The sequence below is a fragment of the Saimiri boliviensis genome, chromosome 14 (genome assembly GCF_048565385.1).
Source record: "Saimiri boliviensis isolate mSaiBol1 chromosome 14, mSaiBol1.pri, whole genome shotgun sequence".
Lineage (NCBI taxonomy): Eukaryota > Metazoa > Chordata > Mammalia > Primates > Cebidae > Saimiri > Saimiri boliviensis.
In genome coordinates this window covers 30,134,776-30,150,285 of record NC_133462.1, presented here as the reverse complement: position 1 = coordinate 30,150,285, position 15,510 = coordinate 30,134,776, and the positions used below count along the sequence as shown (strand labels likewise).

Sequence of the window (15,510 nt, the reverse complement as noted above, 5' to 3'; positions counted from 1 at the left end):
GGCCGAGGCTGTGACGGATCACTTGAGGTCAGCAGTTCGAGACCAGCCTGGCCAACCTGGTGAAACCCCGTCTCTACTGAAAAAACAAACAAAAAAAGTAAAAAAAAAAAAAATTATATATATAGCCAGGCGTGGTGGTGCACGCCTGTCATCCTACCTACTCGGGAGACTGAGGTGGGAGGATTGATTGCTTGAACCCAGAGACAGAGGTTGCAGTGAGCTGAGATTGCGCCACCACACGCTCCAGCCTGGGTGACAGAGTGAGACTCCGTCTAGAAAAGCGAGTGAGAGAGAAAGGGCTAGGTGAGGTGGCTCACATCTGTAATTCCAGCACTTTGGGAGGCTGAGGCAGGAAGATGGCTTGAGCCCAGGAGTTTGAGACCAGCCCGGGCAACATAGCCAGACCCCATCTCTACAAAAAAGAAGGAAGTTAGCCTGGTGTGGTGGGGCGCGCCTGTGTACCCAGCTACTTTTGAGGCTGAGCCAGGAGGATGGCTTGAGCCCAGGAGGTCGAGGCTGCAGTGAGCTGGGATCATGCCACTGCACTCCAGCCTGGGCGACAGAGCAATGCTGTGTCTCAGAAAAGAAATAACAAAATTGGCCGGGCGCGGTGGCTCAAGCCTGTAATCCCAGCACTTTGGGAGGCTGAGGCGGGTGGATCATGAGGTCGAGAGATCGAGACCATCCTGGTCAACATAGTGAAACCCCGTCTCTACTAAAAATACAAAAAATTAGCTGGGCGTGGTGGTGCGTGCCTGTAATCCCAGCTACTCGGGAGGCTGAGGCAGGAGAATTGCCTGAACCCAGGAGGCGGAGGTTGCGGTGAGCCGAGATCGCGCCATTGCACTCCAGCCTGGGTAACAAGAGCGAAACTCTGTCTCAAAAAAAAAAAAAAAAAAAAAAAGAAATAACAAAATCGAAAAATTCACTTTTCATTTGATCTCAACCCAGGGACTCTGTCATTGGCTACTATTTCCCCTCCGCTTACCTCCTTCCCTCCAGGAGGCTAGGGAGAGTCCTGGTCCCCTTCCCCAACTGGTGTCCCAAATTATTCCCACAGTACTTTAAACAAATTTCGAAACATAAAATTAACCACTTTATTCAGTGGCATTTAGAGTTGTACAACCATCACCTCTGTCTAGTTCTAGAACATTTTCATACCCCCAAAAGGAGACCCCCCATCCCCATTAGCGGTCACTCCCCATGCCCCCCCTTCAAACAGCTGACAACCATTAATCTACTTCCTGTCTCTGTGGATTTCCCCGTTCTGGGTATTTCATAGCAACGGACTCGAACAAGAGGTGGCATTCTGCTTCTGGTTTCTCTCACTCGGCATCATATACTCAAGGTTCATCCAGGTTTCAGCATGGATCAGTGCCTCGTGCCTTTTTACAGCTGCGTAATATTCCGCAGTGTGTCTGGAACACATTGTGTCCATCCATTCATCCATTGATGGGTATTTGGGTTGTTGCTTTCTTTTGGCGAAGGTGAGTCATGCTGCTATCAACATTTGTGCACAGGTGTCTTCTTGAGTCACTGCCATTCATTCGTGTGGGGTGTGGACTCCTAGGAGTGGAGTTGCTGAGTCACGTGATTACTCGAATTTAACTATTTGTGAAACGCTCAAATTTTTCCGCAGCAGCTGCACCTGTCTTCCGTTCCCACCAGCAACGTCTGAGGTTTTTAAAAATAATTTTCTTCACATCCTCCCCAACACGTTTCCAACTGTCCTCCTCCTCCTCCTCCTCCTCCTCCTCCTTCTTCTTCTTTTTTTTTTGGTCAGGGCCTTGCTCTGTCACCCAGGCTCGATTTTGAATTGCAGTGGTGTGATCACAGCTCATCACAGCCTCCACCTCCTCAGCTCAAGTGATCTTCCTGCCTCAGCCTCCCAAGCAGCTGGGACCACAGGCAAGCATCATCATGCCTGGCTAAAATTATTATTATTATTATTATTATTATTATTATTATTATTTTTGAGAAGGTGTCTCACTCTGTTGCTAGGCTGGAGTGCAGTGGCCTGATGTTGGCTCACTGCAACCTCCACCTCCCGGGTTCAAGCAATTCCGCTGCCTCTGCCTCCCCGGTAGCCAAGACTACAGGCGTGTGCCACTGTGCCCCGTTAATTTGTTTTGTATTTTAGTAGAGATGGGGTTTCACTGTGTTGGCCAGGATGGTCTCGATCTCCTGACCTTGTGATCTGCCCGCCTCAGCCTCCCAAAGTGCTGGAATTACAGGCGTGAGCCACCACGCCCAGCTGTCTTTTGTAGAGATGGGGTCTTGCTACGTTGGTCTGGCCTCAAACTCTTTATACCCAAGTGATTCTCTCACCTCAGCCTCCCACAGTGCTGGGATTACAGGAGTGAGCCCCTACATCCAGCCTCCTCCCTCAATAGCCATTCTTTTTTTTTTTTTTTTTTTTTTTTGAGACAGAGTCTCACTGTTGCCCAGGCTGGAGAGCAGTGGTGAGATCTTGGCTCACTGCAACCTCCACCTCCCGGGTTCAAGCGATTCTTTCCCCAGCCTCTGCAGTAGCTGAGATTACAGGTGCCCACCACCTAACTCAGCTAAGTTTTGTATTTTTAGTGGAGGCGGGGCTTCACCATGTTGGCCAGGCTGGTCTCAAACTCCTGACCAAAAGTGATCCTCCTGCCTCGGCCTCTGAAAGTGCTGGAATTACAGGTGCGAGCCACCACACCCAGCCAGTTAAAAATTTTTTTTTGTAGAGATGGGGTCTTGCTATGTTGGTCTTGTCTCAAACTTCTTATGCCCAAGTGATCCTCTCACCTTAGCCTCCCAAAGTGCTGCGGGAGGCTCCTCCTCCCTGACAATGGTCATTCTGGTGCTTATAAAATAATAGCTTATTGTGGCTTTCCTTCGCATCTGCAATGACTAACGATAGTGAGCATCTTTTCATGAGCTTTTTGGCAGTTCACGTATCTTTGGAGAAATGTCAGTTAAAGTCCTTTCTCCATTTTAATTTAATGAATTATTAATTTTTCATAGAGATGGGGTCTTACTACGTTGTCCAAGCTAATCTGGAACTCTTAAGGTCAAGTGATCCACCCTCCTGGACCTTCCAAAGTGCTGGGATTACAGGCATGAGCTACTGTGCCTGGCCTGGAATTGATTATTTTTTTCAGGTTTGAAATTTTGGGGGTCCCTTGAGAAGAGTTTGTGGGCCCTGTGACCTCAGCCTTGTAGGTAAAATGGCCCTAAGGAAGAGTATGGGGTGACCCTTCACTTCTGGGTGGCCTCCTTTGCTGTGTGACTTTGGGCACATCCCTTAACCTCTCTGGGCCTCCTCATCTGTAGGAGGAACCTGTTCCTTCTTTCAATTCATTCATTCATTCATTCATTCATCAGGCCTCAGTCCAACCCTCACTCTTTCATCATCACCAGTGTTAGGGTGAGTTTTCCACATTTTTCAGGTAAGGAAAAGTCCCAAGTTGAGGGACTCAGCAATTTATTAGGATCAGGGCTCCAGTTTTGCTCTGGGTGGTGGGAATACAGAGATGTATGATACTTTCATTTATTCATTCAACAAACACCAGTGGAGAGCCCGTCTGTGTGCTGGGCTCTGAGGACCAAGGGGTGACCAAGACAGGCCCAGCTCTCCCTTCTGGTGCCCACAGCCTGGTGAGGGAGGTGGAAGCACACAGGAAACCCCACCATAAGGGGACAGTTATCTAAAATGGCCAAAATTCACTACAGTGCTGTCAGGTTTAGCCATTATTTGTTGGGGGTTGGGGGAACACAGATACCAAGGTCTGGTCCTGCTGTTTGTATGTGGGATGACTCTTTAGTTTGGGGGTGTCTGGCTTCAACTTGGAAAGTTAACCCTGCAAGCAGGCTCCAAGCTATCTACCTTGGCCTTTTGCTAAGTGGCCTTCTCATTCCAGCTCAGACAGGCAGGGAGTGGGGAGGCGGAGAGAGGAGGAGAAGGCTTGGAGAGTTCCAGCATACAGTCCAAGTCACACTGCCCGACGGGGACAGAGAGTGGGTTCCCTCAACGTCACCACCCAGATAGGGACAGCTAGGGACTGCACGTTGGCTGGAATAATAGTAACAATGTTGACAGGTTATATGGCCCGTGACTTGTTGGAAAAGGGCAACCTGGTATGAGACAGTATGCAATACAGATAATTTAAGTGATTTTTTTTCTTTTTCTTTTTCTTTTCTTTCTTTCTTTCTTTTTTTTTTTAAGAGACAGGGTTTCACCCTCCTGGCCAGGCTGGTCCCAAACTCCTGACCTCGTGATCCACCCGCCTCAGCCTCCCAAAGTGCTGGGATTACAGGCGTGAGGCACTGTGCCCTGCCTTGACTTTTTTTTTTTTTTTTTTTTTGAGACGGTGTCTCTGTCGCCCAGGCTGAAGTGCAGGGGTGCAATCTTGGCTCATCGAAACCTCTCCCTCCTGGGTTCTAGCGATTCTTGTGATTCAGCCTCCAGAGTAGCTGGGACTACAGGCACGTGCCACCAAGCCTGGCTAATTTTTTTTTTTTTTTTTTTTTTTTTTTTAGGTAGAAACGGGGTTTGTCACATTGGCCAGGCTGGTCTCGAACTGCTGACCTCAGGTGATCTGATTGCCTCGGCCTCCCAAAGTGCTGGGATTACAGGTGTGAGCCACCACGCCCAGCCTCAATGCACCCATTTCACAGATGCACCTAGTGAAGTCCAGAGAGGGCTGTTGGAAGCATCAGAGGCTGCATGAAGCATCAGGTAGCACCAGGGAGGGTCCTGAGCCTCCATTTTCCAACCTGGACTTTGGGAGTGGAGGTGAGCATGAAATGAGGCGGTCGTTGGGTATTCAGGCCCCTCTGGCTTCCCAGGCCCCCAGCCTCTTTCCTCCAGCAAGCCAGATTCCCGCTCACCGTAGTTATGTTTGCTAGTTTCCACGGACACGCGTGGCCTCCCAGGAAACCCTTTCTGGAGACTGGGCACGAGAGGAGGGGTTTGCATGTTATTTGCATGTTAGGCCACGCCCCGAAGGTGTGCTATCTCATTCTGCCGCTAGGGGGCGCCAGAGGCCAAACCAAGCAGTTGGTGTGCAGAGCGAGCACCTGCTCCGCCTTCTCCGCTGACCTGCCTGGGAGGACCTGGCTTTTAGGTTCAGATAAGGGAGGTGATCTCACAGTCAGAAAGCGAGGACATAGTTCTAGATCGGAGTTTTTGATTTCTATATCCTGCTGTCTCCCCTGATGATGCTCCGGGTCCACGAGGGACACAGGAGACCTGGGAGACTTGGCTCCTGCTGGCAGCGCGGGACCCCAGCGCACGTGGTACCAAATATTGAAATGCATCCCGTGTATCATAGAAATCTGTTGTTAAAGGATTGTTGTGATTTTGCGTGTGAAATATGTGGGCAACTCGGCGTTTTCAGTACGTTTGTTCTATTTTCGTTTGCATTTTCTCATTTTTGGAGCCATTAGCTACTCCCCCTCAGCCAGGTCTCAGAAATGTTTATAGAGATCCTTGAACAGCTGTCCCTACTTTACCGCCCTGGCCGGGGAGGCTCAGATGCGCACCTGGCCCCTGGGGGCGAGAGGATGTCTCAGGACTGAAAACTGCCTGCCACTCGCTCCATCCTAGCTCCCACCCTCCTCAGCATGGGGATCAGAAAGGACTCCCCAGGTCCTGTCCCGCTTCTTCCTGGGGATCTCATCACAGCCCCTCTGCCCTGAGCCCTTTTGGGGGTGAGCTCAGAACAGACATCACCCCTCCCCCTCCCCACTTCGCGTCCACCCCTCTTCATCGCGGGAGCTCAGAACAGCCCCGCAACCTCGCGTGCCCCCAGAGGAGTGCTCGAAACCCAGACAGTCTTCTACGTGCTCCCACACTGAGCTCCGACCCGCCTTACTCCTGCGGAGATTTCGGACAATCCCCTCCCCCGCCCCTCGCCTCCGTTCCCAAGAGGCTCATTACGGAATCGCCTCCCGTAGCCTGCCCACCTGGGGCAGAGGAGGACTCGGAACAGCCTCCCCACTTGCATCCAGCCCTCTCTCCCCGCAGTGGGGGGCAGGGTTTTCCTAGACCCGCCACCAGCTGTCTTCCCCAACTGCGGGGTCACAACAGCCACGCTCGGCCGCGCCCTCCGCCCTGCCCCCCCATACCCTCCACCCTGGTCCCCTACCCCACATCCCCACCCCTACTCCCTCCCAGCTTTCTACCTCCGGAGCGGAGGGGTTCATCACTAAACCCCAACTCCTCCACGCTAGGGGGTCATAACAGCTCCCCTCGGCCCTGCTTTCCGCCCTGGCTCCACCCTCCCCACCCCCATCCCGCTCTCTGACGGAGGCGGGCGGGGGAGGAGAGTTTGCTTTTTGGGGACAGGCTCTCCCTCTGTCGCTCAGGCTGAAGTGCCGTGTGTCCTGGTGCCATCACGGTTCACCGCAGCCTCCCGGACTCAGATCCATCCTCCCACCCCAGCCTCCGGAGTCGCTAAGCCACAGGCGCGTGTCACCACGCCCCGCTCATTGTGAATTTTTGTGGACTCGGGGTCACTCTCTGTTGTTCGGGCTGATCTCGAACTCCTGGGCTCAAGCGATCCTCCCGCCTGGGCCTCCCCAAGTGCTGGGATTACAGGCGTGCGGGGGTGGGCGGGGGTGGAGGTTCATCACCAAACTCCACTCCTCTCCCCTCTCCTCCGCCCTCGGGGGTCAGAACAGCCCCCCGGCCCCGCCCCCCGCCCCGCCCCCTCCCCCGGGGTCGCGCCCGCCTCGCGCCGCCTTTTCCACGCGGTACTTGCGGCGGCGCAGGCAGTCGGTGAGGCTCCGAGGCTCCTGGTCCTCCAGGTCCTCGGGCAGCAGGAAGTTGCGGTCCAGCACCTCGGCCGCCTCCTGCCAGTTGGCGAAGCAGGCGGTGCCCAGGCGCTGGATCTCGTCGGCCCCGTCGCGGGTGAGCACGTCCCCGTCCGGCTTGAGCACCACGACCGCCGGCAGGCGCTCCACGGAGAACTGGCGCCCGAGGTCCCTGCGGGGCGCGCAGGTCAGTCTGGGCGGTTCCACGTCCCTGATCCGGAACCAGAGAGCCCCCACGTCCAGCCCCCCCCAGTCCTTAGGCAGCGCCTTCTGTGTGTACTGTCTCTTGCCGGGCACTGGGTGGGTGCAGGCGAGGACCGGGACGGGGCAGACACTGTGGTCCCCGCGCTATGCCTCCGTCACCCCAGGCATGCTGCAACCTCGGGGTATTTGCACTGGCTGTGCCCTGCGCCTGGAGAGCTCTCCTCAGACTTTGGCAGGTTAAGGCCTTGTAGTGGCCGCGTGGTGGCCCACGCCTGTCATCCCAGCACTTCGGGAGGCCGAGGCGGGTGGATCACGAGGTCAGGAGATCGAGACCATCCTGGCCAACATCGTGAAAGCCTGTCTCTACTAAAAACACAACAATTAGCTGGGTGTGGTGGCGCGTGCCTGTATTCCCAGCTACTGGGGAGGCTGAGGGACGAGAATGGCTTGAACTCAGGAGGTGAAGGTTGCAGTGAGCCGAGATCCTGCCACTGCGATCCAGCCTGGGTGACAGAGTGAGACTCTACCTCAAAAACAAAAACAAAAAACCAACCCTGTAGTATGCAGACCTCAAATCGCAAGGCACCAGGGTAACCCTGTCTCTACCAAAAAAAAAAAAAAAAAAAAAAAAAGCAGGGTATAGTGGTGCACTCCTGTAGTACTCAGGAGGCTGGGGCAGAAGGACTGCTTGAGCCTAGGAGTTTGAGGCTGCAGTGAGCTATGATTTCACCACTACACTCCAGCCTGAGTGACAGAGCCAGATCCTGTCTCAAAAATAAAATGAAATAACATCCCAAAGCCGTGTTTTTCTCTGAAGTGCCTTTCAGCATCCAACATCATGTATGGTTTTTAAAATGTCTCCTGCTTTGGCCAGCAATTTGGGAGCCCAAGATGGGCTGATCACCTGAGGTCAGGAGTTCAAGACCAGCCTGGCCAACGTGGTGAAACCCCATCTCTACTAAAAATACAAAGAAATTAGCCAGGCCTGGTGGCGAGAGCCTGTAATGCCAGTCACTGGGGAGGCTGGGGCGGGAGAATCGTTTGAATCCGGGAGGGGGAGGTTACAGTGAGCCAAGATTGTGCCACGGTATTCCAGCCTGGAAGACGGAGGGGAAAAAAAAAAGCCAAGCGAGGTGGCTCGCGCCTGTAATCCCAACACTTTGGGAGGCTGAGGCAGGTGGATTACGAGGTCAGGAGATTGAGTCCATCCTGGCTAACATGGTGAACCCCGTCTCTACTAAAAATACAAAAAATTTAGCCAGGTGTGGTGGCATTCGCCTATCTGTAGTCCCAGCTACTCTGGAGGCTGAGGCAGGAACCTGGGAGGCGGAGGTTGCAGTGAGCCAAGATTGTGCCAGCCTAGGTGACAGAGCAAGACTCTATCTCAAAAAAAAAAAAAAAAAAAAAAAAAAAAAAAAAAAAAAAAAGAAATTATACTGCTTTATGATTTTCTCCTATAACAGAACTGTAGATTTAAGGACACACATTTCTGTCACCATCCCCTGGTGTTCCCAGTGCCTGAAGTAGTAAAGGGCACAGAGTAGGTGCTCAGGAAATGTACACAGGATAAATGAATGAATGGATGAATGAATATAGCTAAAAGTCAGAGAGACCGCTTGGAGGCTCATGCCTGTAATTCTAGCACTTTGGGAGGCCGAGATGGGCAGATCACCTGAGGTCAGGAGTTCGAGACCAGCCTGGCCAACATGGTGAAACCCCGTCTCTACTAAAAATACAAAAAAAATTAGCAAGGTGCGGTGGCGAGTGCCTGTAGTCCTAGCTACTCTGGAAGCTGAGGCAGGAGAATCACTTGAACCGGGGAGGCGGAACTTGCAGTGAGCCAAGATTGTGCCACTGCACTCCAGCCGGGGCAACAGAGCAAGACTCCATCTCAGAGAGAGAGAGAGAGAGAGAGAGAGAGAGAGAGATTGAGAGTGAGAGATTAAGCAGGGTAAGGGGTTGCTGGCTACAGAGCATCGCTCCAAGGAGGTAGTCTCTGAGCTGAGATCTATGGGATGAGGAGGGCTGGAGAGTTGGGGGAAGATATCCCAGGCAATAGGCATTGGACATGCAAAGCCCCTGAGGTGGGATGGTCATTGGAGTACAGCCCTGATCACACAGGCCATGTGGGGTCATGGTAAGGAGTTTCAATTTTGTTCTTTTTTTCTTTCTTTTTTTTTTTTAGAGACAGGGTCTCGCTATGTTGCCCAGGCTAGAGTGCAGTGGCTGTTCACAGGCACGATCCCACTACCGATCAGCATGGGAGTTTATGACCTGCTCCGTTTCCAACCTGGGCCGATTCACCCCTCCTTAGGCAACCTGGTGGTCCCTCCCTCCCAGGAGGTCACCATATTGATGCCAAACTTAGTGCGGACACCCCATCGGCATAGCGCACTACAGCCCAGAACTCCTGGGCTCAAGCGATCCTCCCACCTCAGCCTCCCGAGTAGCTGGGACTACAGGCACGTGCCACCGCGCCTGGCTCTTTTTTTCTTTTGCTTTGAGACAGCATCTTGCTCTGTCACCCAGGCTGGAGTGCAGTCATAGCTCACTGCGGCCTCGACCTCCCGGGCTAAAGCAATCGTCTGGCCTCAGCTTTCTAAGTAGCTGAACTACAGGCTCGCATCACCACACCTGGGTAATTTTAAAATTGTTTTTTAGAGTCTGGGTCTCACTATGCTGCCTGAGCTGATCCCAAACTCCTGAGCTCATGATCCTCCTGCCTCAGCCTCCCAAAGGGCTGGGATTACAGGCACAAGCTACAGTGCCCAGCCTCGATTTTGTTCAAAATCTTAAGGGAAGGCAATGGGAAGCTCTCCATATCCCTAGGAGACCCTGGACCAAACCTCCCGTTTAGGCCCTAATCCTACACACTCCCACCCTCTCATCCTGGAGTGGAGGCAGCTGCCAGACTGGACCTATCAACCAGATTTCTGGGTTTTTTTTCCCCCTGGTCTTAAACTCCTGAGCTCAAGGGATCTTCCCATCTCAGCCTCCCAAATAGCAGGGATTACAGGTGTGGGGCTCAACCCACGGTTCTTTGCTTTTGTTTTATAATTAATTATATATATTATTTATTTACTTTTTTTTTTTTTTTTTTTTTTTTTTTTTTTTTTTTTTTTTTCCTGAGACGGAGTCTCATTCTATTGCCCAGGCTGGAGTGCAATGGCCCAATCTCGCCTCACTGCAACCTCCATCTCCTGGGTCCAAGCGATTCTCCTGCCTCAGCCTCCCGAGTAGCTGGGATTACAGGTGTCTGCCACCATGCCCAGCTAATTTTTGTATAGAGACGGGGTTTCACCATGTTGGTCAGGCTGGTCTCAAACTCCTAACCTCATGTGATCCACCCACCTCGGCCTCCCAAAGTGCTGGGATGACAGGTGTGAGCTACTGTGTGCAACCTACTTTTTTATTTTTGTTTTTTGAGATGGAGTTTCCCTGTTGTTGCCCAGAGTGAAGTGTAATAGTGTGATCTCAGCTCACTGCAACCTCTGCCTCCTTGGTTGAAGCAATTCTCCTGCCTCAGCCACCCCAGTACCTGGGATTACAGGCTCTTGCCAACACAGAGCAGCCTCCCTGGGATTATAGGTGTTGGCTACCACGCCCAGTTTTTTTTTTTTTTTTTTTTTTGGGTTGGGGGGAAGTCTTGCTGTGTCACCAGGCTGGAGTACAGTGGCCCAATCTCGGCTCACTGCAACCTCTGCCTCCCAGTTTAAGTGATTCCCCTGCCTCAGCCTCCCAAGTAGCTGGGATTACAGGCTTGCACCACCATGTCCGGCTAATTTTTGTATTGTTAGTAGAGACGGGGTTTCACCATGTTGACCAGGATGGTCTCGATCTCTTGACCTTGTGATCCACCTGCCTCGGCCTCCCAGAGTGCTGGGATTGCAGGCATAAGCCACAGCACCAGGCCACACTTTTTATTTTTGAGACAGAGTCTTGCTGTGTTGCCCAGGCTGGAGTGCAGTGGTAGATCTCAGCTCAGTGCAACTTCTGCCTCTTGGGTTCAAGCAAGTCTCCTGCCTTGGCCTCCCAAGTAGCTGGGACTACATGCATGCACCACTACACCCAGCTAAATTTTGTATTTTTAGCAGAGACGGAGTTTCACCACGTTAGCCAGGCTGGTCTCAAACTCCTGACCTCACATGATCTGCCCGCCTCAGCCTCTCAAAGTGCTGGGATTACAGGGGTGAGCCACCATGCCTGGCCTTGCTATTACATAGTTGAGTCTCTCTTTTGCACCTGTTACTCTCACTTAGCTATAAGCTCCCTGGGGTGGCATGGAAGCCAGCACATGGAAGTGGGGACCCCCTAGTTCCCAGTATATGGACTGGCACACAGGGGCTGCTCATTCACTCCAGTCAGGATGGATGCTTCACTTTCAGTGAACATGCCCCCTCCTTCAGGAAGCCCTCCCCGCCCCTCCTCACCTCCTCAGATCATCCTCAAAGGGCAGGAAAAGCCACTTCTTTGGCATGTCCTTGAGGAACAGGTCCTGCTGCTCCTCCGTGGGGTCCTGGGACACGTACACCAGGGCCAGCTGCGCCGCCCGCAGCACATAGAACTCATCTGTGAGCCTCACGAAGAAGTCCTTGAGGATGGGCATGAAGGCCTGGCACTGCGGACAAGCCCCGGCGCCAAAGAACAGCAGCACCAAGCGGTTCTCCAGCCTGCGACTGACCTCGGCCTCTGTGTCCAGCTCGTCCTGGTCGCTGTTGTTTCGGATCAGGACACGGCCAGAGAACAAGGAGGCCATGGTAACCCGGGCTGGGTGCTGGGGACAGCTCGCTGTGCGTTGCCCGGTCTGCTGACTGGCTCCTCTTCCAGAAATAGAACTCTTTAAGAAGCCAGTTTAGGACCTCACTAATCTGTTTAAACCTTAACCCGAGGGGCCTCTAAGCGCAAGGGTCAGGGCTCCCAGAGCTGCAAATGCATTAAGAAAAACAGGTAACAGATGGGCGTGGTGGCTCACGCCTGTAGTCCCAGCACTTTGGGAGGCAGAAGCAGGCAGATCGCTTGAGCCTGGGGAAGTTGGAGACCGGCCTAAGCAACATGAGACTGCCTCTACAAAATATACAAAAATTAGTCAGGTAGGGTGGTGTGCACCTGCAGTCCCAGCTACTTGGGAGGCTGAGGTAGAAGGATCACTTGAGCCTGGGAAGTTGAGGGGGCAGTGAGCTGAGATCACGCCACTGCATTCCAGCCTGGGCATCAGAGAGAGACCCTGTCTCCAAAAATAAGAAAAGAAGAAAGCCGGACGTGGTGGCTCACGCCTGTAATCCCAGCACTTTGGGAGGCTGAGGCGGGCAGATCACCCAAGGTCAGGAGTTTGAGACCAGCCTGACCAACATAGTGAAACCCCATCTCTACGAAAAATACAAAATTAGGCCACAAGGTGAACTCCAGTCTCTACTAAAATTAGGCTGGGTGTGGTGGCTCATGCCTGTAATCCCAGCACTTTGGGAGGCCAAGGCAGGTGGATCACCTGAGGTCAGGAGTTTGAGACCAACCTGGCAAAACTCCATCTCTACTAAAAATATAAAAATTAGCCAGGTATGGTGACACATGCCTCTAATCTGAGCTACTAGGGAGCTGAGGCAGGAGGACTGCTTGAATCTGGGAGGCAGAGGTTGCAGTGAGCTGAGATCGTGTGACTATACTCCAGCCTGGGCAACAGAGTGAGACTCTGTCTCAAAAAAAAAAGAAAAAAAATTTAGCCAGGCATGGTGGCAGGTGCTTGTAGTCCCAGCTACTTGGGAGGCTGAGGCAGGAGAATCACTTGAACCCGGGAAGTGGAGGTTGCAGTGAGCTGAGATCACCCCATTGCACTCCATCCTGGGCAATTACGGCAAAACTCTGTTTCAAACAAACAAATAAACACAAAGTAAACGTTTATTGGCCAGGTGTGGTAGCTCCTGCCTGTAACGCCAGAACTTTGTTTTGTTTCGTTTTTTTCTTTTGAGATGGAGTTTGTGCTCTTGTCTCCCAGGGTGAAGTGCAGTGACTCAATCTTGGTTCACTGGAAACTCTGCGTTCCATGGTCAAGCAATTCTCCTGCCTCAGCCTCCTGAGTAGCTGGGATTACAGGTGTGAGCCATCACGCCTGGCTCATTTTTGTATTTTTAGTAGAGACAGTGTTTCGCCATGTTGGTCAGGCTGGTCTCGAACTCCTGGCCTCAAGTGATCTGCCCTTCTCAGCCTCCCAAAGTGCTGGGATTACAGAGGTGAGCCATCGCACCTGGCCTGTACTCAGTTTCTTTACCTGTCAAATGAGGTGATCACAGCAGTGCTACCTGACCAGGTAAGAGTGCAGCTATAGGCCGGGCGTGGTGGCTGTAATCCCAGCACTTTGGGAGGCCGAGGCAGGTGGATCACGAGGTCAAGAGATCGAGATCATCCTGGTCAACAAGGTGAAACCCCATCTCTACTAAAAATACAAAAATTAGCTGGGCATGGTGGCGCTTGCCTGTAATCCCAGCTACTCAGGAGGCTGAGGCAGGAGAATTGCCTGAACCCAGGAGGCAGAGGTTGCGGTGAGCCGAGATCGCGCCATTGCACTCCAGCCTGGGTAACAAAAGCGAAACTCCGTGTGCGACCCGCAGAGACCCTTCCCAAAGCAAATGAGAGCGAGGAGCTGTTAAGCCGAGTCCAGGTTTATTGGGGTTTGCGGGCAACTCGAGCGGGAGAGGGAAGAGCTGCACCCAGCAGCTGCCGGAGAGGGTTTTTATAGGGGCGGCGGCCTGTTTGGGCAAGGCGTTGTGAAGTGATTGGTGGCGGTTGGGCATGGGCGAAGGGGGAGTATTGTGGAGTGCAGGGATTGGCTTAGCTTTGGCGGGCTAAGGTGGGGAGTACAGGTGAGGTGTTATGGAGTGACTGGTGGAGGTTAAACAAAGAAGAAGGAAGAGCCATGTGGCAAGAGGGGATGGGCTCCGGAGGCGTGGGTCCCGGGCATGGGGAATGGGCCCTTTCTACCTAACACTCCGTCTCAAAAAAAAAAAAAAAAAAAAAAAAGATTGCTGACTCTTCCAGGCCCAGAAAGCGACAGGCCGGTGGCTGGCTCTGGGCCTGTCCTCTGGATCTTCCTCGTGGTTCCCCATTCCAGCCACCCAGCTGCCAGGGACCAATGGCAGCGTAGGGAGTGAGCGCCTGCCCAGCCCTGTCTTCCAAATGCATTGGAAACAGGCCCTGGGCGGCCTCCCAAGGAGAACGCTGGAAAGGTCGGCCAAGCAGGGCAGAAAACAAGCAGTGGCAGAGTCGGCATTTGGGCAGAGGAGGGGGAGCTGGAAGGGAAGAACCGCAAAGCAGAAGCCCGCAGAGTGGGCACATCGCACCCAAGAGGGGCTCAAGAGTCTGCAGAAACAGAAAGGTTCCCGGCCTCAGACTCCTAGTCCCTGCCTGCCTCCTGCCTGAGCTTCTGGGAGACTGAAGGCACCGCTTGCAGCTTAAGGTCAGCCAGAGAACAGGGTTGTGGGTGCTCCCCACGGCAGCGCTGGACCGCGCTGGGGGGAGCATCTAGGACCCTAGGGTGCAAGGAAAGGGCCTGTGGGTGCTTCTAGGAAGGATGGGGACCTGGCGTGTGGATTTTGTCCTCCCTGGGATCTTGAGGTGTGACGTTGAGGCTTAAACGACTAGGCTTCGGGACATGGATTAAGAATTAGCTGTGTCCTTAAATTACACGTTTAAGACCGCGGCGGGGCTTACAATTAGAAACTTCTGAGGCTCCGAGGTTTGAGTTGAGCACTCCCCGGGGCTCTGAAATGTGTTTTTAAGACGGAAAGAGGCTTTGGGGCTTGGATTTAGGACAAACTGGGGCAAGAATCCAGCCCAGCGGGCCGTGGGTGTGGACTGGGATATTTTTGGTCCCCGGGGGTAGGCATCCTGCACGCCAACTAGGGCTCGGGTCCTGCGATCCTGCGAGCCACGCCCCAAGGCTGCAAGACGCGCGCGTTTCCTTAGAGGAGGCGGGGCAAGGCTTGGTTCTCATGGAGACAGCGGCCGTCCCCGGCGCGCCGTTCTAGCCCCTACATCTCGTTGGCCGTTGCCTCTCTGGCCCAGTTGCGTCTCTATGGTCGTGGCTTCTGGAAGAGGGTCCTCCTCGGCTCTGCGGGCTGAGCCGGAGTGAAACCCAGGAGGTGGTGACCCGGCCGAAGCCTGAGTGCGGGGCCCGTGGCCACGACAGAACCTGAGCCTAGGAACCTGGTCTAGGCCCGGGACTGGGGTGGTGCTTGAACGGACGCGGGCGGGATCTAGTTCCGGGAGGGCGGGGCGCGTGGGGGGTGCTGTGGATCTAACCTAGGGGTGGGGCCTGGCTAAGAGGGGCGGGACTCTGAGGCAGAGGTCTTGTGCCTGTGCGTGGGGCTAGGAGCCAAACTGAGGGCGGGGCCCAGCGACCGGCGAGAAGGCCACGGGGTAGAGACAGGACCAGGAGGAAAGGGGACAGAACGTGAAGGGGAATTCGGGAATTGAGGTTAGAAGCTAGGTGAAGGCACGTGGCGAGGCCTGACAGTGACC

The 15,510-nt window shown here is 53.5% G+C and overlaps 2 protein-coding genes across 4 annotated transcripts in view; one reads left to right on the top strand and one right to left on the bottom strand.

The window, feature by feature from the left end:
* Positions 1-6,432: 6,432 nt before the first annotated feature.
* On the bottom strand, positions 6,433-11,812 carry NXNL1 (nucleoredoxin like 1). The gene is made up of 2 exons (XM_039465875.2): positions 11,430-11,812; positions 6,433-6,967 (listed from the first exon to the last, which is right to left on the bottom strand). Exons 1-2 carry the CDS (start codon positions 11,753-11,755, stop codon positions 6,655-6,657), a joined length of 639 nt encoding a protein of 212 aa, XP_039321809.1. The 5' UTR covers positions 11,756-11,812; the 3' UTR covers positions 6,433-6,654.
* A 1,929-nt stretch (positions 11,813-13,741) lies between these two features.
* The window catches only part of SLC27A1 (solute carrier family 27 member 1), a 28,017-nt gene continuing 26,248 nt past the window's right edge, over positions 13,742-15,510 (top strand). For 2 of the 3 annotated variants that reach the window (XM_074384420.1, XM_010330136.3), the window contains exon 1: positions 13,742-14,446. The gene's annotated coding sequence lies outside the window, so the exon portion shown is untranslated. Of the gene's footprint in view, positions 14,447-15,315; positions 15,467-15,510 lie in introns of those variants that run through there. The other variant, XM_074384419.1, reaches the window with a different exon arrangement.